Source organism: Leucopleurus acutus (assembly GCF_964270905.1).
Source record: "Leucopleurus acutus genome assembly, chromosome: 5".
In the NCBI taxonomy this organism is placed as follows: Eukaryota; Metazoa; Chordata; class Mammalia; order Artiodactyla; family Delphinidae; genus Leucopleurus; species Leucopleurus acutus.
The window spans coordinates 5673701-5700984 of record NC_139147.1 but is presented as its reverse complement, the minus strand read 5'-3'; the positions used below and the strand labels follow the sequence as shown (position 1 = coordinate 5700984).

The 27284-nt window shown below is 44.8% G+C and overlaps 1 protein-coding gene across 4 annotated transcripts in view; it reads left to right on the top strand.

Moving 5' to 3' along the window:
* The first annotated feature begins 7408 nt into the window (after positions 1-7408).
* Positions 7409-27284, top strand: part of IGSF5 (immunoglobulin superfamily member 5) — a 43074-nt gene continuing 23198 nt past the window's right edge. For 3 of the 4 annotated variants that reach the window (XM_082839751.1, XM_082839753.1, XM_082839750.1), the window contains exons 1-4: positions 7409-7532; positions 10978-11053; positions 17940-18257; positions 23374-23673. In XM_082839751.1, coding sequence (XP_082695877.1) covers positions 10990-11053; positions 17940-18257; positions 23374-23673 — 682 coding nt within the window. In that variant the 5' untranslated portion in view covers positions 7409-7532; positions 10978-10989. The remainder of the gene's footprint in view (positions 7533-10977; positions 11054-17939; positions 18258-23373; positions 23674-27284) is intronic. The other variant, XM_082839752.1, reaches the window with a different exon arrangement.

Genomic DNA, 27284 nt, shown 5'->3' with positions numbered 1-27284 from the left:
GCACATATATACAATGGAATATTACTCAGCCATAAAAAGAAACGAAATTGAGTTATTTGTAGTGAGGTGGATGGACCTAGAGACTGTCATACAGAGTTAAGTAAGTCAGAAAGAGAAAAACAAATACCGTATGTTAACACATATATATGGAATCTAAAATAAAAAACAAAAAAGAAAACAAAAGAAAAACTGTTCTGAAGAACCTAGGGGCAGGACAGGAATAAAGACGGAAATGTAGAGAGTGAACTTGAGGGCACGGGGAGGGGGAAGTGTAAGCTGGGATGGAATGAGAGAGTGGCATGGACATATATACACTACCGAATGTAAAATAGCTAGTGGGAAGCAGCCACATAGCACAGGGAGATCAGCTCAGTGCTTTGTGACCACCTAGAGGGGTGGGATAGGGAGGGTGGGAGAGAGACGCAAGAGGGAGGAGATATGGGGATATATGTATATGTATAGCTGATTCACTTTGTTATAAAGCAGAAACTAACACACCATTGTAAAGCAAGTATACTCCAATAAAGATGTTAAAAGAAAAGACTGTGGCTTCCTCCTTCTCCATCTCACTGTTGTAGGTTGAATTGTAGAATTGTGTCCCCATCAAAAAGAATGCTTAAGGCTCAACCTATGGTACCTGTGAATGTGGCTTTATTTGGAAATAAGGTCTTTGCAGATGTAATCAAGTTAAGACAAGTCATACTAGATTGGGGTGGGTCCAACCTAACATGTCTGGTGTCTTTATCAGAAGATGAAATAAAGATGTGGGGAGAGAAGACCATGTGACAACAGAGGCAGGGATTGGAGTGATGCTGCCACAAGCACAGGAGCACCAAGGATTGACAGCAAACACCAGAAACCAGGAGGAAGAATCAAGAGTCTCTTCTACGGGTTTCAGTGGTTGCACCGCCCTGCCGACAACTTGATCTCAGACTTCCGGCTCCAGAACTGGGAGAGAATAGATTTCCACTGTTCCAAGTCCCCAGTGTGTGGTTACAGCAGCCCTAGAAAACTAACACACTGGTTCTTTTCATTTCCTCTCTCTTGCTCTGTAATCACCTTCCAAATAAACTACCTGCTCACAAATGCTTTTTTTCTCAGGATCTTCTTTTTTAGAAACCCAGGCCAAGAAACCCCTATGCTGTGTAAAGAAGGTTACACTAGTGTCTAATAGAGTTAAGTTTATGCATAAACTCCTTTTTTCCTTTTTTTTTTGAAATATTTAGTTATAATGATACTTGCCCATTGCTGGCCATCTATTATGTGCCTGGCACTTTACAGACATATCAAATTTAATCCAATGCAAGCCCATGTGCTAGGTATTAGTATCACTATTTTACAGAAGAAAAACTGAGTCTGGTAAGGTTAAGTAACTTGCACCATTTATGACCGCAAATCATTGGTCTTTCTAACCATCTAGGACCAAAACCTTGGCCAGTAAAGCTTGAATTTTCCTTATGGTCTCTAGCTTTTATCTATGAATCCTCTTGTATTAGTTGGTGTATAATTTTGGCTGCTATAGAGACCAAAATAGCAGTGGTTTCAACATGGTAGACATTTATTTCTCTACGTATGAGACAGTCCGGCTCTTCAGAGTCCCCGAGGGCTCAGATTCCTTCTGCCTACTCTCTCTGCCGTGGATGTTGGGCCTTGCCAGTAGCTGTGCGTGGGGCACCCTTTGGGCTTGCCACTGTATCAAGCCTTGCTGGGAACAGAAAGGTGAACACATCGTGGTTCCTAAATCCAGAAGAGGGAGACCACAAAGGTAAAGTTTTGCTAGCAGGTAGACACAGCCAATGTGGTCCATGGAATGGGAAGAATACAACAAATGGAGAGAGTAGATATCCAAGTAAGATCAGACAACAGGTCCTGGCTGGGAGAATACACAAAATAAACAAACAAAGTAATAAAGAGGTCTTTTGTTGTTTTTGTAATTAAAACAACAATTATTTAAGTATTTTTTTTGCCATTCAAATTGACAAAAATTAAAATAGCTGATAGTGTTGATTGCATTGGACATTAGCTGCTAGGGGCAATATAATTATCTTGGAGAGCCTCTTGCTAATCCGGAATGTTTCAGACTTCCTGAGATGTGCATGTCTTCTGACCCAGGGATTGCATTAAAAAAAAAAAAAAAGAGAGAAAAAAACCCACTTTATCTTTTAGAGCAGTTATGGGTTCAGAGCAGAATTAAGCAGCAGATTCAGAGGGTATATCCCCTGCCCAGCACCTCTCCCCAGCCTCTGTGTAGAGCCTCCCCGCTATCAATCCCTCACCAGGGGAACATTTGGTGCAATTGGTGAATCTGCATTGAAACATCACAACCATTCAGAGTCCATAGCTGACTTTAGAGTTCACTCTTGGTGTTGTACATTCTATGGGTTTTGGCAAACGTATAATGACATGCATTTCCCTTAACAGTATCATGCATAGTATTTTCACTGCCCTAAATATACTCTCTTCTCTGCCTATTTATCCTCCCACCCCTAGCAGTCACTGAACTTTTTACTGTCTCCGTAGTAAAAATTGCATTTTTCAGACCTGATCCTAGGGAAATCACTAGGTGTTTATGCTCTGATCCAGCCATGATGATGTTCACCACTGTGATAAAATGTGCCAGTTATGTGACACCCAACAGCAGGAATATGCTTAGATAAGTGATGCACCTTCCTTTGATGGAATTTTGCTTAGCCATTAAAAATAATGTGAGTGTTTACTGACTGGGGGCAGAGGCTTACAATATATTAAGTAAATAAAATCTGGTTCCTAAACAGTAGATAAAATAAGAATATTTTTTAAACAGATATATGCCATGCTACTAACTGCTTGTCTTTGAATGTTGGGCTTAAGAGAAATCTTTTAAAATTTTCCTCCTATTCTGCTTACCTGAATCTTCTAATTTTTCCATAGTTAATATGTATCACTTATAATGAGGAAAACAACAGAAGCTATGCATTAAAAATTCCTAATGCTTATCTAGGGGTGATACTTTCACATGGGTTTTATTTTCTTCTTTATAGTAGATTGAACCTAATATGAAATTGCTGTCTATGTAAGTGAAAAACAGTTAAATGTGGGCACTTTTCTAACAGGGAAGAATGTATCTGACTGTGTATTGGATATGTTTCTTTAACCTTTGTATTCTATTGCTTTTGTTACAAGTTAATCACTAAAAGAATGTTGCCTATAGCCTGAAATATATAGGGTAGTCCATTCTCAAGGCTCTGACCTTTAAAGGTATAACCCTTTCCCATTCATATAGAGATAAAAATTGCAGAACAGAGAATAGCATTTGTCTTATGGGAGCTTTATAGGAACATTGTGACCAGACCCATGTGGACAGCTGCAAGAACAAAGGATTCTCAAGAAGTCTGCAACAACCATCCCCACCTCCCACCACCTTTTAGTACAAAAGCAGCCTGAATTCTAACTCGGGGAAGATGGTTCTTTGGGACACTAGTCCACCTTCATCTCAGTCTGCTGCCTTTCTGAATAAAGTCGCTATTCTTGCCCCAACACCTCATCCCTTGATTTATTGGCCTGTTGTGTGGTGAGTGGTATGAGCCTGGACTTGGTAACACTTTCATGATTCAACCTATTACTTTTAATATTTAAAAAATATTCCATAGAGATCATGCCACTCATTCACTTAAATTCCACAGAGGGCTCCTTTCAAAAGCTCTAAAATCGCGGCTCTCATACAAATCTAAAAGAAACATGTGTCCCAGACTTTATTTAACTCACTAATTAATGAGGGAACCAGCAAGACGTTACAACAGACTGAATGGATAATTCAAGGGACACATATCTATGTACCGTCAAGAGTGTTAAAAAATTTACAAATAGATGCAAAACTAGTCAATATCTGTAGGGCAAAAATCAACTGCATTTTTGCCAAAGGTCATGGGCGTTTCTACAGACTAGAATCATTTATATTACTGTCAGTTTCTTACAACTTTGTATTAGTCAGTGTTAGGCAGAAACAGAACCAATAGGTTATTTATTTATTTATTTGTTAATTAATTATGAGAAGTTGGCCCATGTGGTTATGGAGGCTGAAGAATCCCATGATCCTCTGTCTGCAGGGCGGAGGCCCAGGAGAGCTGGTGGTGTACTTCAGTCCAAGTCTGAAGCCCTGAGAACTGAAGGACCGATGGCCTAAGTTCCAGTTTGACTCCAAAGATCTGAGAACCAGGAATGCCAGTGTCTGAGGGCGGGAGATGACCAATGTCCCAGCTGAACAGTCAGGCAGAGAGCAAATACACCGTTCCTCCACTTTCTGTTCTTTTCAGACACTCAGTAGATTAGATAAGGCCCACTCACATTGGCAAGGAATCTGCTTTACTCAGTCTATGGATTCAAATGCCAACCTCTTCTGGAGATGCCTTCATAAACACACGCAGAAATAATGTTTAACCAGCTATCTGGGTGCTCCATGGCCTGTCAAGTTGACACATAAAATCTACCATCCCAAACTTAAGAGAGTTTTCAATACCTCAGAGGCAGCTCAGGTCCTATTAAATCAGATAACCCCAGAATCTTTTTTGCCCATTTCAAAGTTTTCATCAGTTTTCCTGATGTTTCTTTCTATATTAGAAGATCAAGACCAACCTCTTGTCTGAACCCTTGGTCTGGACCCTGCCTCCCCTCTGGGCTCATCCGAGGCCCCCCTGGCCCCCCAGCTAACTGCATTCAGGTCCCATGAGCCTCTTTAACATCCTCAGGGTACCAAGTCTCCTGCCATCCATCCTGCTGCCCAGATGCCCATTGTTCCCTCTGCTCCAGGAGTGGTCTTCTGCGCCCTCCACCTTCCTGCCCAATTCACTACTTACATCCTCCCACTCCAATCTGAGCTCAAACCCAGTTTCCTCACGGAAACTCCCTCCTCACCCCAACCTTCATCAGAGTTCCTTCAGAGATTTTACTGCAATAGGAATTACAGTGTGAATATGTTTTATGTAAATTTGAATTTTACAATTTTAAAATAGCACAGGCTAAAAATATTAGTAAAATCTCTCTTTATGTTCAAACTTTGAAATAATGCAAATCTCCCAAATTAAAAAAAAAAGAAAAAAAACAATCCATCAGGACCACACAGTTTGAGCTGCATTTCCAGTGACCTGTCAGTAGTGTTTCCACTCTTGCCCTGGGGGAACCTCTCAGTAACTGGTAGATAGGAATACGCCGAGGAGACCGCGCATCTTCGGTGGAATTGCTGACAGTGCTTTTGGCACTTGTGGGGAATCAGAACATACCACCCTAAAATATTCCACTTTGGCATATGCATTCTTTTAAGTTGAAGATGAGTGAGAAACAGCAGACACCAAACTCTCCACCCTCCACTCTTTTGTACCATGAAGGGCAAAGGGATCTTAATACTGGAGACTTTTATCAGAATCAACACAAACAAAGCTTATCAACACAACACTTACCTTCCATTAGTCTCACCCATGTACTCACCTTCCCACAGGTGGCCGCCCCAAAAGCCTCAACTCCTTTTCCTTTCCTTGTCACGTCTCTAAAATTTATTTTCTTGTTCCCACAGTTGGCCACCCCAAAAGCCTCAACTCCTTTTCCTTTTCTTGTCACTTCTCTAAAATTTATTTTCTTGTTAGACACTAGGTAAGCCCAAGTCCTAACCGCCCCTTTGAGCTACCCGGCAATGAGTTTCCTCTGCCTGTATTTGTACTGCATGTGTTAATAAATTCTTGCTTTCCTCTTGTTAATCTGTCTTTGTCAGTTTAATTTCCAGCGTCCCAGCCACAGACTGAGGAGGGTAAAGCTTGTTTTTCCCCTCCCCTTTGTTATTATACCTTAAATTTTTCTAGAAGCTCTAATGATGTTCTCCAGCAGTACTGCTGAGGCTGAGGGTAGGGCCGGAAACCTTGGCTTGTACTGTGCTCCGAAGGCCAGTTCGCAGAACTGGTGAATGAAATTCTAAATGTCAGGAAGGAATGGAGCCAAAAAATAGTTAAAAAGCACATTAGGGCAAACATGAGTGACCCTGGCCTTCAATTTTTATTCCTGTGACTCACTGCCCTGGAATTATTTGAGTTTTCAAGTATGTTAGGCCTTCGGGACACAGCACCTAAATAAGATGCTATAACTCTGTGTATATTTGTGAGATTATTTGACAAACATATCGACTCTCTAAGTCTATCTGCTTGTTCACCATTTTTCTGACCAGCTCCTAGCACCAGAGCCTGGTAGGGAGGGGAAAAAACCTTTTCCTCTACCCTCTTATGTTCCTTTACTGAGACCTGTGAATTAAACTGACAAAAGAAAGGTGACTAGGAGAAAAAGGTTTATTTTGTGTGCATATGGGAGCCAACAAAGGAAGCAACTGGCTCATTGAATGGTTAAAGACTGACGTAGCTAATTTAGTAGGAGAAAGGGAGGGGGTGAGAAAAGGTATTTTAGGGGAAGAATTTATGGCAGCCTTATTTCCCAGGAGGTCCTGCTTTTAGTCAGAAAAGGGAAGCTCTGAGAAAGCTTTTTTTCTTTACTTCCTTTTTTCTTTTTTTTTGCATCTGTTGACTCTCCAATGTCTTCAGCTTAAAAATAGTCTTTATGCCAAAGTGACATGTCTTGGGGTGGCATGTTCTGATCCCCTTCAACTGGAAGACACAGCATTTCCCCTATTTATTCGCTTCAGGGTCTTACTCTAAGTATATGGTCCATACCTTCTGTTGTCACCTCTTCTGTGCAGATGCCCTTGACCCTGAGTCCCATGACAGGATTAGAATGTGATGGGGGAGACCAACCAGATACTCAAAAACAACTGTAAGAGAGCAGACAATTCAGTACACTGCTGCTTTGGGATTTGGGGGGATGTTTTTTCCCAGGAATTCTCAATGCTCTGAAAAGCCAAGTTCCTCAGTTCGCTTGCCAGGGGCTGGGAGTGGGGTCTGGGATGCCTGCAGAAAACCTCTTAGCAGTTCTCCTGCAAACGCTCCACGGGAAACTGGACTTGACTTCTAAAGCTGGCCCCGTTCCAGAGGACGTCACTCTCAGGACTTTTTTTTTTTTTCTTTCACAAAAGAACCTGTTCTTGTGGATGTGGAGGGGCCGGGCTGCGAGAAGAAACCCGCTTTGCCAGCTCCGGGCCTGTGCTGGAGCCCAAGGAGCAAGGTTGGCCGGTGGCCGGCCACGTCCACGTCCAAGGGCAGGAGGGGGCTGCCAGCCTCCCACTGGCCTCCTGCAGGACACAAGAAAGGCTTGGGGCAGGAACAGGGTGTGGAGGCCAAGTGCGAGGGCAGCCTTGGCCCTGAGGAGGCCAAGTGCGTGGTCAGCCTGGCCGGACCTGGGGCTGGCTGATGATTAATGGGGAGTCTGCGGCTCCAGGGCCCTGGTGCACAGCCCGGCCTGTGACGTGAGCGACTTCCTGGTTACAGGTGAGAGCGGTCCGGATTCTCCGTGGCCGAGAGATTTGTTCCTGCGTTTCTGTGGGGAGAGCTGAGAGGCAGGAGAGGGGCCTTTGGGGACCGCAGTACCTTCGCTGAAGCCCCAACGGGCAGATCCACCTGTCACAGGTGAGACACCGCGTGGGCCTGGTGTGTGGCCAAAGGACTCCCCGCAGGTATCCGCTTCCTCCTGGGGAGCCGGTACTCAGCCCCTGGCAGGCCGCTTGCTGGTCTGGGGTGGGGGTGGAGGGGGAAGTGCTGGACAATCCAACACGTATCTGTTTCCCAAATTCCACAGAGTTAAAAATTAAAAGATCGGGCTGCTCTGCGAGCTTAGGAATTTGAGATGATTTCTAATCAAGCTTCACAGGGAGCTGTTCTCCGAATGTGTTGAAAGCCGAGACTCGCTGGAATTTGGAAGGTCTGGATTCAAAGGCTGGAAAATTCCTGGCACTCCCGTTATTGATTGGACAGACTTTAAATGCCATTTATTCTTCCCCAATGAGAGGCCTGATGGAAAGGAAATTGCTCTAAACCTCTGGAAGTTCTAAGACTCCCCACGCCTGGCAGGCAGGGTCAAGGCACCTCCAAATACGGGGGCGCCCAGAGCTGGGGTACTGGGGTGGAGGAGGGACCCTGATGCCTTTGTATGTGCACATAGAGGTTTGTGGAGAGCCCCTTGTGTGCATTTAAATTCCCTCCTGTCCTACCTGTTTTGGGGTTTAGGGTTTATGCTGATGCCTAAAAACAGGATGTCTGCAGCCTCTGGATTTTATGATTTCAAGCTTTTTCCAAAAACGCAGACATAAGGGTTTGTATGTGTGGGTAAATAAGTGAAATGATCTCATCTGGCAACTTTCTTCCTGAGATAACTGGCTTGGTGGGTGCAGACGGGTCTCCTGAGTGTTTCTGCCTTGCCTGGGCAGTAGGAAGTGGTTGTGATTTAAATCCTGTCTTGATGCAATTTTCAAAAATATTTTTATGGGGGTGCAGCTGATTTGCAATGTTGTGTTAGTTTCAGGTGTACAGCAAAGTGAATCTGTTATACATATACAGATATCCACTCTTTTTAAGATTCTTTTCCCGTATAGGTCATTACAGAGTATTGAGTAGAGCTCCCTGCTATACAGTAGGTCCCTATTAGTTATCTATTTTATATATGGTAGTGTGTATATGTCTATCCCAATCTCCCAATTTATCCCTCCCCCCAGGTAACCATAAGTTTATTTTCTACATCTGTAACTCTGTTTCTGCTTCAATGCAATTTAGTAAGATTTAAGATTTTTGAAAGACTTTGCAGTTTTTCAACTAAAAGTAGATAATCCAAGTCTTCTGTAACAAAATGAATGAGAAGTAAAGTCTCAAACTACTCCATAGAGATATGAACTTGCAAATTACCTGGCAAAGCCTTCATTTAATTAAAGCAAACTGTCGGAGTTCAATTACAACTTAGAATCAATTTGGTGACAGTTCCTTCCTGTACACACCCTTCAAAAAATACTGTCCCCTCAAGATCCATGTCTGGGTTCCTATAGCACTCGGGGTGTTCCTACGTGCCCCCGCCCGGGGGGTTCTGCTGGGCTCTTAGAAATGGACTCGTTCTGTCACACAGAGAATAAGCGAGTTAAGTAATCTGGTGCTAGTCTGCAGCCTGGCTCACTAGACAATCAGTGACTAGAAGCCTTTCCTAGTGGACTTTGAGCTTATGCTGCAGTTTCAGTGATGCTGGGTCCGCACTTCACATTTATTGCTTTCAGGAAAATGTGTGATTTTTATAACTCGGCAGCTCAATCTCTCCTCCATCCTCCTCTTGAGCCTAGATTTCTAGGTGACTCGTAGAGCGATTGACTGGTCCACTTGTGTTCATCGAACCTTGAAAATTAGTAAATGGTTTATTTGGCACTTGGTAATTTGGGATCTTGGATCCATCTGGGAAGGCCATGATTTCAGTTTGGTTTGGGTTCAGCTGCTGGACAGCTTGGTATCAAGGCGTATTTGTAGGGATTTACTGAGTCTTTTTTAGATGATGTCAGGAGCTGAGTTGCTTGGTGGGAAGGTCCTGCAGCACAGATGCTGGGACCCTTATATTACACACACGAGCAGTTATGGTTTACTATACAGGCTGAATTTTGCTTTCCAAAGACATCAGAAAACGGGGATGGAAACCCCACGTTCCTGCTCGTGAGCTGTGAGCACCCCGTGCTGCACTTACATGTAAAGTGGGGTCACGGGCCGGGCATCCCCGCTCCCTCACACCCACTCTATTGGATTCAGCAGCTTGTATGAGGTGCTCTCTGAGGGAGCAGGCGAGGCAGCTCTTACCTGTGTCTATTTCAGTTATTGTATTTCGGCTTGTGGGTTGTGGTGGCCTATGTCCTGTTAGAGACGACGATATGGAGCCCGGGGGTGTGTGGCAGCTCATCGCAGAATCCTGCGCGGGCTGGCTTAGGGAACCCGCTGCCCCTTGCTTTGGGGGGAGCTGTGAAATCCACGTGGAGGCCAAAGCCAAAGTGAAAACCCCCCGCAGCTCGGGTCTCTGTGCTAAGGATGTGTAAAATAAAGAAGCCCCGTCCTGGGTGGAGGAGCCGGTGTTTTTGTAGACAGTTCATGATATGTTCAGTGGCAGATTTAACTTACATGCTCTACGCAGCGCTGGTGGCCTCCCCAGGTAGGCCTGTCCCAGGGAGAAGGAAAAAAAAAATGCAGGGATGGAGAGTGAGCCAGAGGGTTATCAAAGAAAAAAGGAAGGGCCGAGAGATGAACATGACAGGATCCCTGGGTGCTACCAAGGGGCCAGGAAGGCCTTACGTGGTCTACCCTGACCTCTCTCCTGTCCCAGCCCCAGAGCCCCCTCTACGGTTCCCCAAACGTGCCAGGCACGGTCCCACCCCAGGGTCTTTGCACCTGCTGTTTTGCCTGGGAAGCTCTTCTGTACATACCCGTGTGCCGGTCGCCTCACCGCCTTCTCTGTTCACTGGGCACCTTCTTGGGGGCCTTTCTCTGACCTCTGCATTCGAAGCACCAGCCAGCCCACCAAACACACATCCCCTCACACACACTGCTCTCTATTTGTCTCCATACCTCTTACCACCTAATAAGCTTGTGATCTAGTCCCTCCTTTTGCTGTCTGTCTTCCCTTTTGCTAATATACGCTTGTTGTGAGTAGGATTTTTTTTCTCAATGATTAAAGCATCCTGATTGAAGTGAGTAGCAGTATACCCACGCTCAGACCTTTCGGTTAGTGATTCTGTGGTCGTGGTACAGCACGTGCTTCCCACGACTTATACATGGGCTTGGGAGGAAGATCGTTGAATACACTGATTCTCACACGGGAGCATCTACAGGAATCGGTACAATGTTTAACTTTAGGCAGATTTCTGAGCTTGCCCCCCAAAGCTTCTAGTCCAGCAGGTCTGGGGTGGGCCCGAGAATTTGCTTTTCTAACAAGTTCCAAGATGAGGCTGGTGCCACTGGCCAGGCTGACTTATCTCTCCAGGGAAACACACGAGCTGGGAGGGTCCCCATGCGCCTCTGGATGGAGACAGGCTGTGACCTGCCCGCTTTGCTTTCCCAGGTGTGGAGGAGCATGCGAGATGCGGGCCGCTGCCGAGGCATCCTGGCCGCGCTGGTCGTCCTGGCTGGGCTGGCAGGTAGGGACCGCGGAGCTGGCTGGCACGCTCCCGGGCATCCACCCGGAGTGGGCGGGAGGGGCTCGGAGGAGGCCACGGGGGCGCGTGGCTGCCAGCAGATTCTGCCTTAGGCTCTTCCTGTTGGGTCCCCTCCACCCCACCCCCTCCATTTCCTGCTGCGCCGACCTCACTCCGGAAGAGTCCTTCAGGTGCGCAGGAGCCCACCAGTCCTCCTCCAGGGGTCCCTGCTTGGGTACCTTCCCAAGTTCATTGCTCTTGTTGAAGCATCCCATTCCCCCGCCTGGATATTCTCCCCTTCCATTTCTACCTGGTCTTCCAGGAAGACCTGACTTGGGCGTCACCTCCTCCCTGAAGCCTTCCTGGCCTTGCAGTTTTCTGGGTGATAACCCCACATCTCCCGTTGTTGGCAGAGTGAGGGGCCCATTGCCTGTGAGACTTCCCAGTCCTCCCGACAGTCCCTCCTCATCCTGGAACTTTCCCAGAGTATCAGTGGGAATAGATTCCAGGTGCCCCAGGCCAGGGTCTCTGGATCAGATTCCGCGTTGCAGGAGATGGAGTGTGCAGACCCCCGGGTGCTTAGGGTAACCGGAGTTTGTATGCCAGCTTTCTTTTGACTATGTCTTGTCTTGATTTCATGGCTTCTGTCTGGTGTGTTTGTTTGTTTTCCTAGCTAGGTTTTAAAGTCCTCAGGGTATTCTTACTTCAGGGATTTTAAGGCGCTGTATTGAAGAATAATATACATACAGAAAAGTGCACAAGTCATAAAGGTACAGCTTGATGAAATTTTACAAACTGAGCACCTTTGTGTCTCAACGATGAGCCCAAGAACACTTCACAAATGCTTTCTTCAGCCCCTCCTCCTCCCTCAAAGTGACTTTTAGTTGTGTAGATAACTTTTGCTTGCTTTATACTTGACACACCTATAAACTCTGTTTCAGATGGCTAGATAATAGTTTTTTTTCTTTTTTTTTTTAACTCCATCCACGACAGCTTGAAAAAATAAAACAGAATAAAATAGTATAGGAATGATCAGAGTGTGTGATGTGCAGTCAAGACTGTCTTACAAAGTTTGGTTTTGGGTGTGTTTACACAATAAGACAAGGGAACCAGGCTGTGGTGTTAATATGCATTTAGGGGCAAAGATGTCTGGAAGCCCGTGCCTTCTAGTACGTGGTGCTAAGCGTTTAGTAGGTGCTTGATAAGCATTTGTTTGCAGGGTGGAGAGGAAAACATTTTCCCTGCTTGTGTAGGGACTCATGCGGTTAGCAAACCAGGCTCAGCACACCTTTTAGGGATATGGCTCCAACGTGGCTGTCTCAGCCACAGCGGTAAAAATCTCTTCCGGCAGCTTAGCGGGAAACTGATGAACTCTGCGTCTACAATTTTTCTGAGCTATTTTTCCTGAAGTACTGTTTTGAAGGCAGGGATGGCTTGGGTTGAGGTCTGGAGATAGCTATTCCAGGAGGGGAGAGGGTTCTGGGTAATCCTAGAGCCCTTTGGGGGATGGGGTCCATTGCAAAAGCCTGAACTCCTAGGATGCTTCATCATGGAAAGTGTCGGGTAGAGACACCCCCAATGGCTTTGAATAGCTGAGGACAACCTCCACGTGCCCCCAAAGGACTCCTGCCAGCCCTCGCCTGTCCACCTTGCTCCTAGCGTGATGGGTTATTTGTTCACTCGGTGAATATTCGCTGCGATCTTCTTACATGCCATTTAGGTGCAGGCACTGGGATGAGCAAAACCAGGCGCAGTCTCTGCTAACAAAGAGCTTAGACATCCATTGATAGAAAATTCAATACAAAATCACCACCATGACAATTGCTTCACTCATCCGAAAGTCTGTTATGGCTAATTTGACCTGCACAGGGTGGTCTGGGAAGGCTTCCTGAGGGGGAGACGACTTGGCTGGGAGCTGAGGAGTAAGCGAGACTAGTTCTTCAGGCAGTCACTGCCTGTGCAAAGGCCCTGGGGCCAGAAAGAGTTGGTGAGTTGGATAAATTGAAGATGGTCTGGTGGGCGGAGTTTGGGGCAAAATGAAGTTGGAGAGGACGTTGATGTGAGACTAAGAAGGGTCTTAAGGTATGGTAGTGTTAAGGGTGATCTGGTCTGTATCCTAAAGGATGGAAATATTTTAAACGAAGTCTGGGGTGTTGGGGTGGGAGGTTGGAAAGGGTACCTGGTCACATAGGCATGTTGAGAAGACCCATCTGGCTGCCCCGTGGACAGCGCAGTCTTGGGTGATGGCGGTGGCACAGCGGTGGTGCTGGCACCTCCTGCTATGGTCAGCGGGACATGGGGGACAGCTCTGATACACCTCGGGACCCCCTCCCTCACTTGCCAGTTTCCTTCTGATGCTCCCAGCCCCCGATGTGTTTTGACTACCATTTTCTCCATCGGAGCTGTCTTACCTGGGCACTTCCCTTCTACTGCCCTCTGCTTTATTTCCCTTTCTCTCTTCTGCTTTTAATTGTCTGCTTGTCTGTTCATTTCCAATGTTAAGTAAGAGATGGGAGCAGGTGAGGGGTCTACAGGTGCAGGAGGGAAGCTGGAGAAGAAGTAAGTGGAAGAGTAGAGGGGTTAGTGGGTGCAGACCCTCTGTGCCCCACACGCCAGGGAGACGCCTGGCTGCTACTCCAGGGAGCTGAGAAGAAGCATTTGCAGAAGAATGGTACTTATGTTTAGGATCTATCTGCAGAGGATTGGGAGGGGCCAGGCAGCTGGCCCACATGCTACCGTGTGAGTGATTTCAGTTTTGCAGCTGTTAGGGCACAATGAGTAGAAGAGAACCTTCTCAGTCCTGGGTGGCAGCCAGCCATTTACACGGAGATGCCTGGTGGAGCGGGATTTGCAAGGCAGGAGGAAAGCAAGGGGGGGCGGGGCTGAAGCCCTAGATGTGGAATTGGAGGGTGTTGGCATGAATGAGCATCTTGCAAGCTGATCATCTCCTGCAAGGGAGGACCCGGTGTTGGGTGATCACCGTAGCTGGTGGCCGAGGTGGGTGCGGGGACACTCATCGTTCCCGTGGCTCTGCCTCTGGTTTGGCCCTTTGCTCTACAAAGTGAAAGGGAGAGCAAAGGGGAAAGCGGACTGTTTGATGAAAGGTCTTATTTACAATTTTCTCATATTTGTCCTGTGTGGGGCAAGTTACACACACCACAGCTGATAGGATGCAGGTGAGAGAGCAGTGAGATTCCGGGGCCTCACGTTACCGGAAATAGAGCTTCTGAGTCACGAGGCAGAGCTGGAGGGGAGTTTACTCATGGTGGCAGCAAGGATCGCAGGCAACGACGTCAGGGGAGTTTAGTGATTAGGATTTGATGCCGCCTGTTTAATTTAAAGGCCAAGTTCAAAGTGGAAGAGTTTCCATTTTGTCCAGGTCCCTCCCAAGCTCCCACCTCCTGAGCTGCACAGTAAGGTCTGTACCTGGTGCATTCTTGCTCCCACGTGCAGTCTGCAGGGAATTTAAAGACTGGCTTGGAGTGAACAGTGTTTTGGAGTGAATAACCTACCCGGCACCAGGAAGTGATGGAACCAGGGTTTCAGATGCTTTGCTTATCCTGCTGGAGTGTCCTGGACAGAGCGGCTGGCCGGGCAAGCCCTGGTCTCACCGCCCCTGTGCTCCCAGCACCCAGACCCATGGGCTGTGTTCAACCTACTCCCATGGACCCGAGTCCGAGATGGGAAAGATGTTGTTATTACAGTGTGGAGTATGAGGACACGTCTCGTCTTTTCTTCCTCGGGGTGTAGATTTGGCTGTTTCTTTCCTGTGAGCTTTTTTTTTAAGATGCAATTCAGGGCTCGTGGAAAGAGCCAAGTTGGCACAGAGGCTGTGGCTTCCCTGGGGAATCGTTTCTGCCTTCCCTTCTTCAGGCTTTTTCCCCTTTTTTAAAAATCCCAGATCAGAGTGATCCTTGGATCAGAAAGATGTGCCCAGGGGTAAGGGAGAATACCCAATTTGAGTGGTTATTAAGGGTCATACTTTCTCTCTCTTTCTATCATGCCCAGAGACAAAACAAAGAATAGTGATCATGTTTACCCCCAAACAGGATTAGTCCTAGTTAATTCTGACCTTCCCTCAGTTCTGCCTCTTTGGAGCCTGGGATCTCCTAGTTGACCCAGTCCTACAGGTCTCAGAGACACTGTACACCCCATTCTCTCCCATTGACCTGGCCCTGCTGTGGGCACCATCCCTGCAGTGCATTCTGGGTACTCAGGTGAGTGTCAATGTGTTAATGCGTGTCTGGTGGGGAGGTTCCTTCCCAGAAATCTTTCAGGTGGTAATTAGATTCTTCTAGAACCTGCCTTACAACTTGACCTTATAAGATTGGAAGGAAAGAGGGGCTGCAGTTATTTGGGGGCACCCAGTGTGGATGGGGGCTGCCTGGTGGACCTGCAGGTTCATATCGCTCCAGAAGGTGATAGAAACATGTAGTCTTTTTTTTTTTTTTAAGATTTTTTTGATGTGGGCCATTTTTAAAGTCTTTATTGAATTTGTTACCATATTGCTTCTGTTTTATGTTTTGGTTTTTTCAGCCGTGAGGCATGTGGGATCTTAGCTCTCGACCAGGGATTGAACCTGTACACCCTGCATTGGAAGGTGAAGTCTTAACCACTGGACAGCCAGGGAAGTCCCTGGAACATGTAGTCTTACTGATGGTGGCAGGCGTGGCTGAGAAGAAACCAAGAGTGTGGGCTGTTGGGAGGTCTTTTTACTATAAACTCTGAGTGAGATCAGAGGGCAAAGAGTGGGAAAGAGGGAAAATTCAGAGTGGGAAGGGCTGAGTTTGTGTCTCAGCCCCACCACTGTGATCACAGGTCCTGAGGCGTTGCTGGTCTTGGTTTCCTCAGCATTAAAATGTAAGAGGTAACAGATGAGAAATCTTGGAGATTATCAATTGCTCTGTAAGTTCTACTTTGAATTATTATTACAAACATGGGGAAGTCTAGGAAACCTCTGACCACCCATTCGCTCTTCTGGGGTGATAAGAAAATCAGTCCTAAATGGCCGAAAGATTTCTTGAGTTCTTCAGGCGCAGAACACACTCCATCTTGAGTGTTTCTGACTGAGTTCCCATGAGTTGGAGAGGTCTTGATGCCCTCCTTGGGGAAGGCCAGTTAGGAGTTGTCATTCCAGTTAAAACCAGTGTCAGAGTGCATCTGGTGAGCAAAAGGTAGAATATTGTGAGAAGTCTGAAGGAAACATTTTACTTTCCTCTATTATTTTCTTGGTTTGTGTTGTACGTCACATAGTAGTGACTGCTTACTGAGTGCTTGAGGGTCATGTTAAGGGCTTTATGTGGATTGTCTCATTTGGTTCTTAAAACTAGTTGCTGTGGTACTTTTAACCAACCTTGGGTCCACTTGCGCAACACGCGGCCAAGCCAGTCTACTGACATGAGGTTGTGGTGAAGGAAGGTGCAGCGTTTATTCCAAGCACCAAACAAGGAAAAGAGGCAGCTAATGCTCAAAAGACCCAGACTCCCTGATAGCTTTCAGGGAAGGGCTTTAAAAGGCAGTGTGAGGGAGGGGGTCATGGGGCTCATGAACAGCTCATGGACATTCTTCTGGTTAGTTAGTGGAGAGATAACAGGGTAGTACTTCAGGAGTTAACATCATCAGCCTTCTGGTTCCAACTGGTCTGGAGTCTATGTGCTTGTGGTCAGCATGCACTTAACTTCTTTCACCTGGTGGGGGTTTCAGTATCTGCAAAACAGCTCAAGAATATGGCTCAGGATATTATCTGTAGCCCTGGAGGAGGAGCTAAGTGTCCTTGACTTTGTTTTATGGCTAAACTATTATTATTTTGTCTTGTTTGACTGTTTTCCTTTTTTTATGCATTTTCTCACTTCTCTGGTTAAATTTGCTATTTGGAACTCAGGGAAGGTCTAAGAGGTTAAAGTTTTTATACAAACAAGAGGCAAGAGGGATAGGGGAGGGGAGGGCCTGTCTCTGGGAAGGCCCTGTAGCATTCTGCTGGGTTTCAGTACTAGTGTCCCTGTTGTGCAGTGAGGGGAGTGGTCAAGGAGAAGTGTGAAAACTTTCCCCGTGAGGCAGGACTCTGGAGTTCACAGTATTATGCTCTAGAACTACCTGCCCACCCGCTGGAGTTTTAAACACAACACTAGATGCTCTAAGACTCTCTACGAGGCTGCCAAATGCATCCCCCCAGTGTTGTCATTGAGGGATCCCACTCTCCTGCATCCTTTACATCCCCACAGGGTTCTCCTTGAGGGGTCGCATTCTCCTACATCCTTCTATGTGTTTTCCCTCTCTGTGTCTCCCCCACGTATCTCTTCTCGTCCTTAGGAAGTGGGGTGTGGCATTAGTGACAGTTCCATCCTAAGGCTGCAGGGGCCGTGCAGTGGACCATGGTCATGGCAACCTGGGGTCTCCACCCTCTATGCAAAGAGAAACTTCTTTCCACTTCCCCCTTTGAGCCTTGGGATCTCCTCTGAGGTGGAAATCACATGTCCTTCCCACTTCACTGGGAGGAAAGTTCTCACTTCATGGTGAGGCTGAAAAACTTGCCCGAAGTCACAGAGCTAGGCTAGTGGTCGCTCTCTGGACAGGCTGGGGTCAGATACTTAAGATAACATCCCGCAGGAGGTGGAGGAGGGACACTGCTCCCTCCAGTCCCAATCCCACTGGGAGTTCCGTGGACTGTGGACTGGGGAGAGGGCCATGGAAAGGAGGGCATGGGTGTGGCTTCCTGTCCACTGGGAGCTCCTGAGCTACTGGGAGACCTGGTACTGAGACCAGTAGGACATGGAATCTGAGCCACGGGATGGTCACCCAGTGGCCACAACTGGTACACAGAAGTGCTACATTGTACAGTCGACTTCTGTAGTCATCCCCTCACCACCTTGAAAAATTGGTTGTCTTTTAGCTTGTGGATCCAGCAATGAAATCATAGAGGGTCCCAAGAACGTCACGGCGCTGAAGGGCTCGGAGGCTCGCTTCAACTGCACCATCTCGCAGGGCTGGAAGCTCATCATGTGGGCTCTGAAAGGCACGGTGGTTCTGAGCGTCACACCCACAGAGCCCATCATCACCAACGACCACTTCACCGCCATGAGTTATGAAGAGGGCGGTAACTTCATCTCTGAGATGATAATCCATGACGTACAACTCAGTGATGCAGGGCAAATCAAATGCAGCCTCCAGAACAGTGACCGGGATGGATCTGCCTTTCTTTCTGTCCAAGGTGTGTATACAGGTGACTCCAAGGGGAGCATTTGGAGTTCACTGGGTTAAATGTCAGGGGGCTGGAAGGGACCTTCTGAAGTTCATGTCGTATATGGGGACATATAGGGTCGAACTTCAGTTGGTGCTATGCTTAGAATTATTCTGAACTGATGGATATTTTGTTACTTATCACCATGCTCCCTCCCCCTCTCCCTTCTTCCTGGCCTTCCTTCCTTCTTTCATATGTGGACTTGCCTTCAGCTGGTATGCTTAGAGCTATTCTGAACTGACTAGTGTTTGTTGTTTTTAGGTGTTTATTTCTCTCCTCCCATCCTCACTGACTGTCTTTCTACTTTCTTTCTTTCTGCTTCTCTCCCTTTCCTCTTCCTTTTCCTTCCTTTCCCTTTCCTTTCCTTTTTTTCTTATTAAGACTATTAAAGACAGCTTTTATCACTTTTTCATCTGACCAATTTCAGTACTAATAACTTTTCTGGAAGTACATCCCGGAATTCTGGGGCCAGTTGCAGTCACTTGTCTTTGATTTAGAGAGAGAGTTGACGATCATTGCTCTTTTTCTAGCTTTTCGTATACTTGACTCTATTTTTTTGCCTGACATCATTTATCAACTTTGGATCATGCTTTAACTTTTTCCTCTTTCCAGCTGAATTTTCCTAATCTATTACTCTTCCTGCCCACAGTGGTTCTTATAATCAAAGGTGTGTGTTCACTAAGGCCTACCAAGTCTTTTAGAGAAAATAAAAGAGTAAACAAAATTTATAGTAATGGATAACTTATTTTTCCTTTTATCATTTATTCATTTTCATCATAGGGCAGTTGTGGGATCAAAGGCAATTTTCAGGTGCTGAAGATTATGCTACTTAGTGGAAAAAAAAGGATACAAGGATTCAGAACATCTTTATCAAAGTTTAATCATTTTGCATTCCTTAAAAATGTAATTATGTACTATTTGTAGATGCATTGGAGCTTTTAGAGTTCCTGATTTCTATAGCAGCATTTCTTTTAACAGACTACATTGTGTCTTTGAAATTTTTTCTTATGCCTGTTTATTAGTTTGTTTAGGAGAAATTTCCAATGATTTGGTCTATATTCATATTGCTATCAAATCAAATTTGATAACGTTTGGTGGAGTTACATGTCTACTTATTTCTACTTGCATTTTTTAATTTAGTCAAATTGTTGTATCTTTACTTTTATGTGTCTTTAATTTTGTGTGGTTTCATTAGGGGCACAATGATATTCTCTAAATAAGTGATTCTGTGAAGCTACCTGGATTATTGGCTTAGTTTGCATGACCAAATTATTATTCTAATAATTTGTGGTATAAAGGAAAGAACACAGGACAAAGAACCAAAGATATGAGTTCTGGTTTTGTTTTCATCAGTTACCTACTTGATGACTCCTGAAATGGCTCAATTTCTTTATCTTTGAAGTGAGGATAAGGCTCCCCTGCCCACATCACAGGTTTACTATGAGGATCGGATGGAACAATGACTAAGGATGGTTTGAAGACTCCAAAGCCCTGTCTGTTTCAAGTTACTGCAAATGAAGCTGGTGGGGCAGAGAGGTCTAGTGGTAAATAGCACAGAGGTGGGAGCCTGACTGCCAGGTTCAAGTTCCAGCTTTATCACTGACTAACTGTGTGACCTTGGACATGTTACTTAATGACCTTGTGTCCTAGTTTGCTCATCATAGGGCATTTGTGGGATCAAATGAGTAGGTCTATATAAAGCCTTTAGAACAGCACCTGGTTCATAGCAATGCCCATAAAGTCATTTGCTATTATCTGTTGCATTCCCAGTAGGAGCATGCCATTGTGTTAGGCATTTAAGGGGCACTCAAGGTGAATGCAATAAGACACAGTCCTGCTCTCAAGAATCTTACAAGAAGAGTAGATAATGCAAGTGCATGAATGACAGTGGTGCAATGTAGATGCTGGCAAGTGCAAAGAGAGGGAGACAAGGTAAGGTTCAAATTGGGAAGGGAGATGAGAGACTTAGTGAAGGCTTCTAGGATGACTCCACAGAGCAGGTGCCATATGAGATGTGCCTTGAAGGTCTGTAGATAACAGGCAAAGTGGGGAAGCAAGAGAGGAGGAGGGCACCCCTGGATCAAGGAAACAGGGTTAAAGGCATGACTTATTATTGCTATGCTTACGGCATATCAGATTCATAAATCCATGTGGTTTTATAGCATCTTTCCCAAGATGCAACTATGAAGTTGTCTGAATACCCCTAATATGCATTTAAAAAAAATTAATTAATTAATTAATTTTGGGCTGTGTTGGGTGCTCGTTTCTGTCTGAGGGCTTTCTCTAGTTGCAGCAAGCGGGAGACACTCTTCATCACGGTGCGCGGGCCTCTCACTATCGCGGCCTCTCTTGTTGCGGAGCACAGGCTCCAGACGCGCAGGTTCAGTAGTTGTGGCTCATGGGCCTAGTTGCTCCGCGGCATGTGGGATCTTCCCAGACCAGGGCTCGAACCCGTGTCCCCTGCATTGGCAGGCAGATTCTCAACCACTGCGCCACCAGGGAAGCCCCCCAACATGCATTTTTAAATGTTGGTAATTACTGTAGCTTTTGGTTTTAACACAGATGGAAGAACAAGAATCTAGGGAAGTTAAAGTCTTCCTCAAGGTCACATGGAAGGAACCCATAGATCGAGACAGAACTCCATCCATTTACCCTGGTTGCACTGGGCTGAATGGCACTTTGCTCTTAGAGAAACAGAAGTTCTCTGAGCAACAGGGTCTCTTCAAGGGAAAAGAACCATGAAAAAAGAGGAAGCATCCAGTTTATTTTGAAAGTGAATTTTCTAAAGTTTGTTTTTTCCCTTCCCATATATCCACAAGAAAAAGAAAGAGAACTTATATAACTCCATGTTGAGTCATCCAAAATCTACGTGAATATTCTAGCCATCACCCTGTGTAAAGTGCTTCTCATGCCACTGGATGACCTTTGTGAACGCCAGTGGGAAAGGTGGATCACAAATACTGAAAAAGGAAATGCTTCAGATTGCTGTATTTTTGCCCATACACCAATTAATCACACACCAAACTCTAGATCTCTTGTGTTTTGAAGGCCACTAAGCCTTGAGTTCAAGATCAACTGTTACTAACTGAAGCAATACCAGCCCCCTACAGCCAGTTTCTGTCATCTTAAACCTCTCCATCAATGAAACAATGAATGAACTAAAAAGAATAAACACAAGATCCTGTAGTCTGAAGGGACAAATCTGTTCCCTTCTCACTCCTGCATTTACAGTAATCCTTGAAATAGCTAAGGTGCTTTACTTGCTCCAAGACATTATTCAAGAAAGGAATAACTGGAAATTAACATTTCAGAGTAAGAAGAGCTTTCAGAGCTGATCCAGCTCAGTCTAGTCTGGAAACTCCCAGGCAACCCCTAGATTCTTTCAGGGTGGTCTCTGTGGTCATGACTGTTTCCATGGTAATACTAAGATTTTAGTTGCCTTTCTCACTCACTGTCATGAGTGTACAGGGATTTTCCCACTGTACATTGGGAAGGTCTGCATAACTCAGTGGACCGGCGTTTTCCAGATGACTGATGTATAATGATACAAAATCGTGCAAGGGTAAAAGTTCCATTCAAAATGCCATCTGGAGCAGTGGATTCTAATGTAACGGCATGAAAGTGCCTTAATACAGTTTCAGTTTCCACGGTGTAACTAACCGTTAGGCAACCACTGCTTGTCAAGTTTTGGTGTATCAGTAGTATCAAAGAACATCCATGATTATCTGAAAAGCTTCCTAACCATTCCAACCATATATCCGTGTGAAGTCAGATTTTCTTCATATACTCCGAAGAAGGCAATATATTGCAACAGAGTGAAGGCAGAAGCAGATATGAGAGTCCAGCCAGATGTTAAAGAGATTTGCATGAATAGAACACATGTCATCTAATTTATTTGGGGTTAAAAATAAAGATATTTTTCATAAAAATATGTTAATCCATATTAACAGGTAATAGGTTATTCATGTTATTTTAAAACAAATGTTTGAAAAGAATAAGCAAATATTTAATTCTTATTTCAAATATGGAAAATATTGATAGAACCCATGTAAATCAAAGGTCTTTGGAGTCCTCAGTGGTGTTTAAGAGTATAAAAGTTACTGAAACCAAAATGTTTGAAAACCACTGATCTTGTTAAATCATCTTGTTCACCAGGTAGTAAACAGAGAGCCTGAACATTTCAGTGACTTACCCACGGTGATGGCAAGTTTGTGGGAAAGCCGATATCCAGAACAGATCTTTTGATTCTTAGTCCAGTGTTCTTTCCATTATATTACGTGGCAGGGAGTTTTAGGGTATTTTAATCTGAATGTTTCACTGTCTATGTAGTTCGCTAATGCTGTGTTTTTACCGGGGCCCATCCTCAGGTTATTTTAGTAACATTAGCAATACAGGTGCTATTTTCAGATGGGTCATTTACGGTGTGAACCCTGGCATATGCAAGCGTGTCTTTACTAAAAACTTTAAAGTAATTGATCTAAGTAATATATTCTGATACAGAATTTAAGGTAGTTATTTCTATAATTAGATTAGATTTTTATTTAATGTGTACCTAGAAAAATATTTTAAGGCAATATCATAGGAAATTATCCTTAAAAATGTAACTCAAAAATAAAATGAATCTGACTGACCAAAGGCCAGGAGAGACTTGCTTCCCATGAAACTTTGAGATGTGTTCTCCTTACGATGAAAAGAATGTAAAGGTTGTTTCCCGTTTTGCTTTGGCTCCTAGGGCAGCCCAGGGCAAGTCTGCAACTCCACTGCAGATGTTGTGCAGCCCTCCATGGTGGGCACATCCGCCCTCTCTTTCCCATGTAATTTATATTCCCTTGGATCCTGATTTTTATCTATTCATTTTCTCTGGAATCTATGTTTTCTCGTGAGCCACCTCCCCTTCTTCTGTGAACCTGACAGGTATAAGTTAAATACACAGATCAAACCTGAGTTAAGGTTTCCAGATACAGACACAGTCAACTTGTGCTCGGAAGGTAGCGCTCATGCAATGTGATCTGAAGGAAAATTTTAAAGACATCTGTCACCGAGAAGCATGATCATTCCTTCCAAACATTTCTCTTTTCTTCTTTAGTTATGGGGCGGTTGTTCATTCCTGAAGGCAGTCTAGTAGTCATGGAGGATAAGCCTTGTAATGTGACTTGCCGCGCATTGGGCTGGACCCCACTCCCACGTCTTTCCTGGGAGATTGGGGTTCCGGTGAGCCATTCGAGCTATTACTCCGTCCGGGAGCCTGAGGACCTTCAAAGTGCAGTGAGCGTTCTGGCTCTGACGCCGCAGGGCAATGGCACTGTGACGTGTGTGGCTGAGATGAAGCGGCTGCATGTCCACGAGTCTGTAACTGTAAATCTTACTGTGGTTCAGCCTCCCTTGGGTAAGTGAAGACTTTTTGCTTTATACAAAGTGGATTATTATTGCATGCTTTACATTTTGTATGTTGTGCTGCTTAATCAGTGATGCCCAGGAGAATTGCACGGTGATCTTGATCTCAGGTGGGGATGGTAATGGAGACAAATGACTTGTGTCAGCTTCATGACCTTGTAATTTCACTTTTAAAACTCTGTCTTCAAGTGCTTCTCTCTTTTCTACTTACATATGGAAACCATTGAGAATCTTGACAATTACTTATAAAATATCATCAAGTTCAGATGTAAATACTTGAATTCAATGTTTTTCTCTAGGTTTCACTCATTGTTCCTGTCTGATCCCATCCCCTGGGCCAAGGAAGTGAGCTCTTTCAGTATCTGAGGAGGTCATGCACGTTCTCAAGGATTCCTTCCAATCTTAGTGGGATTAGGAGAGCTCAATTTTTTACCCAGGAAATCCGCAGTGTATCTCAAAGTACCAGGTCTATGTTTTTTTTCTTTTTTTTTTTTTTTAACTTCACAAAATGACGTAAGTTTAAAGTTTAGATCCCGAAGAAAATCTGTTGCAGGGTCCTTGGGAAACACCAAACTGACCAAACCTTCATGGGGCCTCTGAACCTGCTTGACCTCGAAGGCCCCCTGGGCCAACTAGAAAGCACAGGGGCGGGGGCTGAGTTTCATGCCTTCATTTTACAAAAGAGGAAAGGAAGGAAGGCCCAGAGAAGGACTACACTCCATTCCAGGTCTTATGCTGATGGCACAAAGGGATCCCAAAGCCAGGAGGAACTTCTCCCTTGGTCCAAAACTCTTCCCACTATGAAAACACTTCCACTTAGATCTTCCAAAGTTTGGAATAAAGTTACAGCCATAGCAAGATTGATAATAACAATAATAAAAATAAAAAACAGTACTACATAGCTCTTATTAAGTAAAGATGTGTTTTTTTCCCCCCAAATCAGTGTTTCACTTTATTTTTAAAAAAAATTTTATTGGAGTATACTTGATTTAAAATGTTGTGTTAGTTTCTGCTGTACAGCAAAGTGAACCAGTTATACATGTACATATATCTACTCTTTAAAGACACTGTTTTAAGCAGTTCTCAAATGTTAACCAAATTACACAACTTTCTTATGAGTGGATGCGGTTATTATTCCTGATGTAAAGATGAGGCGACAGAGACACATTGTTTGGAACTTGCCCACGTTGATAGTCGATGGCAGAGGTGGCCTCGCCAGTGTGTCTCCAGAGTCTCCTCACCCGTCCCCTCTGCCCTCCCCCTGTGAGCAGCCCTGGAAGCTTTGCGAGTGTCCTGGGGCTGCTGTAACCTCAGACTGGGGACTTAAACAACAGACATGGTTTCTCTCACAGCTGTGGAGGCTAAGAGTCCAAGATCAAGGTGTGGGCAGTGTTGGTTCCTTCTGAAGACCCATCTGTTCCAAGCTTCTCCCCCAGCTTCTGGTGGTTGGCTGGCAATCTTTGGTGTCCCTTGGCTTGTAGACCCTGCCTCACCTGATCTCCGCCTTCATCTTCACATGATGTTCTCCCTGTGTGTGTGGCTCGTGTCCATATTTCCTTTTTTGAATAAGGACCCCAGTCATATTGGATCAGGGGCCACCCTATGACCTCATCTTAACTAAATTCCATCTGCAACAACCCTGTTTCCAAATAAGGTCACCTTCTGAGGCACTAGGAGTTAGTATTTTAACAAATGAATTTTGGGGACGGACAATTCACCGCATAACAGATGATGTCTCTGTGAACCTGTAAAAAGCCATTCAGAGCCTAAGCTGTGGTTAGCGCCAGTCATCCTGAGCTTTGCACTGCAGGGATTGATCCCCACTGCAGTACCATCACAAGCTTGCACTCCTGATGTCTGGCCCTTGTCTCCAACTCAGATGTCTCCAGAGACCAGGCAGACAACAGAAATTAAAGCATGAGTGAATCCACATGTCAGGTAGAAGACAGAGTGCAGGGGCCTGCTGGGAACCAAACAGCATCCCCATCGACACGGAGCAGCTGTATGGGCTCCAGCCGGTTGTTGCCATTAGGAATGGGGACTCAGACTGCCAGAGCTTTGGCCTGGTTCTGGTGAATATCAGTGTCTTTGAGGGTAAAGGACACAGAAATCTGTGTTTTCTTCGGTTTTAAGTCGAGGTTAACTTATTTCAGCTTATTAAATTCAAAGGATTTTAGCTGATTTCCTACCAAGACTGTATATGAAGATGAAGCTAGAATTCAAACCTAGCTTGCTTTCTTATTATTTTGGACAATTAAAAAACCTTTAGAAAAGTTGGTGCAAGAATAGTACAATGAATACCAATGTATCTTCACTTAGATACAACAGATGTTAACATTTTCTCATGTTTGCTTCTCTCTTAGCTTTTCTTTCCCTTCCTCTCTCCCTCCTTTCTTTCCTTCCTTTCTTCCTTCCTTCCTCCATCCTTCCCTCACTCCTTTTAAAATTTCTTTCTTTCTTTCCTTCTTCCTTCCTCCCTTCCTTCCTTTCTTCCTTTCTTTACCATTTGAGATTTAGTTGGAGATTTTATGACATTTTACCCCTAAATACCCCAGCATGTGTATCATAAGAACAAGGCCATTCTATATAGCCCCAATGTAGTTGGCAGTCAGGAAATTTAACATTGATACAATACTATTATACAATATTCAGTCCATATTCAAATTTCCCCTACTGTCCTTTCTAGATTTTTTTCCCCCAAACCAGTATCCAGTTAAAGGCCATGCATTGCCTTTGGCTGTCAGGTCTTCTTCTGTCTCCTTTAACATCCAGTGGTTCCCCCACCTTTTGTCTTTCCCGATATAAACATCTTTGAAGGATCCAGACCATTTTTGCAAGATACCCTTCAATATGGATTTGTCTGAATTTTCCCAACATACTTTGATTGAGGTTAAATATTTTTGGCAAGACATGGGTAATGTCATGTGGACATGTGATGCCAATTTTCTCTATTATTGGTAATAAGTTTGATCATTTGGGTAAGGTGGTGTCCCCCAGATTTCTCCATTGTAAAGGTACCTTTTTGGCCTTTATAATTAATATCTGATCTACAAGTACTGTGTGATTATCTTGTTTCTTGACTGTCTATCACATAATAACATCTGCATTCATGGATTAGTCATTGCCTGAATCATTTATTTCTATAGTGGTTGTAAAAGAGATTTTTCTGGTTCCATCATTTTTCTATATTTATTAGTTTGGCATTGTTCTGTAAATAAGAGGCATTTCTTTCCTTCCTTTTCTTATTTTTTCAAAAAATTCTTACAGTTTTAGTATGGACGCATTTTTATCCAATACGTTATGATTTATTTCCATCGTTACTCATTGTGACGCTCAGATTCCTCCAGATTCGGCCAGTGGGAGTCCCTTCCAGCTGGCTCTGCTGTACTTCCGATGTGTCCCTCTTAGTTCTTTTTTTAACACCTTTATTGGAGCATAATGGCTTTACAATGGTGTATTAGTTGCTGTTGTATAACAAAGTGAATCCGCTATATGTGTACATATATCCCCATATCTCCTTCCACTTGGCTCAGTAAGATGTTCCGAACTGTCTTCACCTTTCCCCTGTTCCAGCCTGGAATCAGCCAGCTCTCCAAGGAGCCA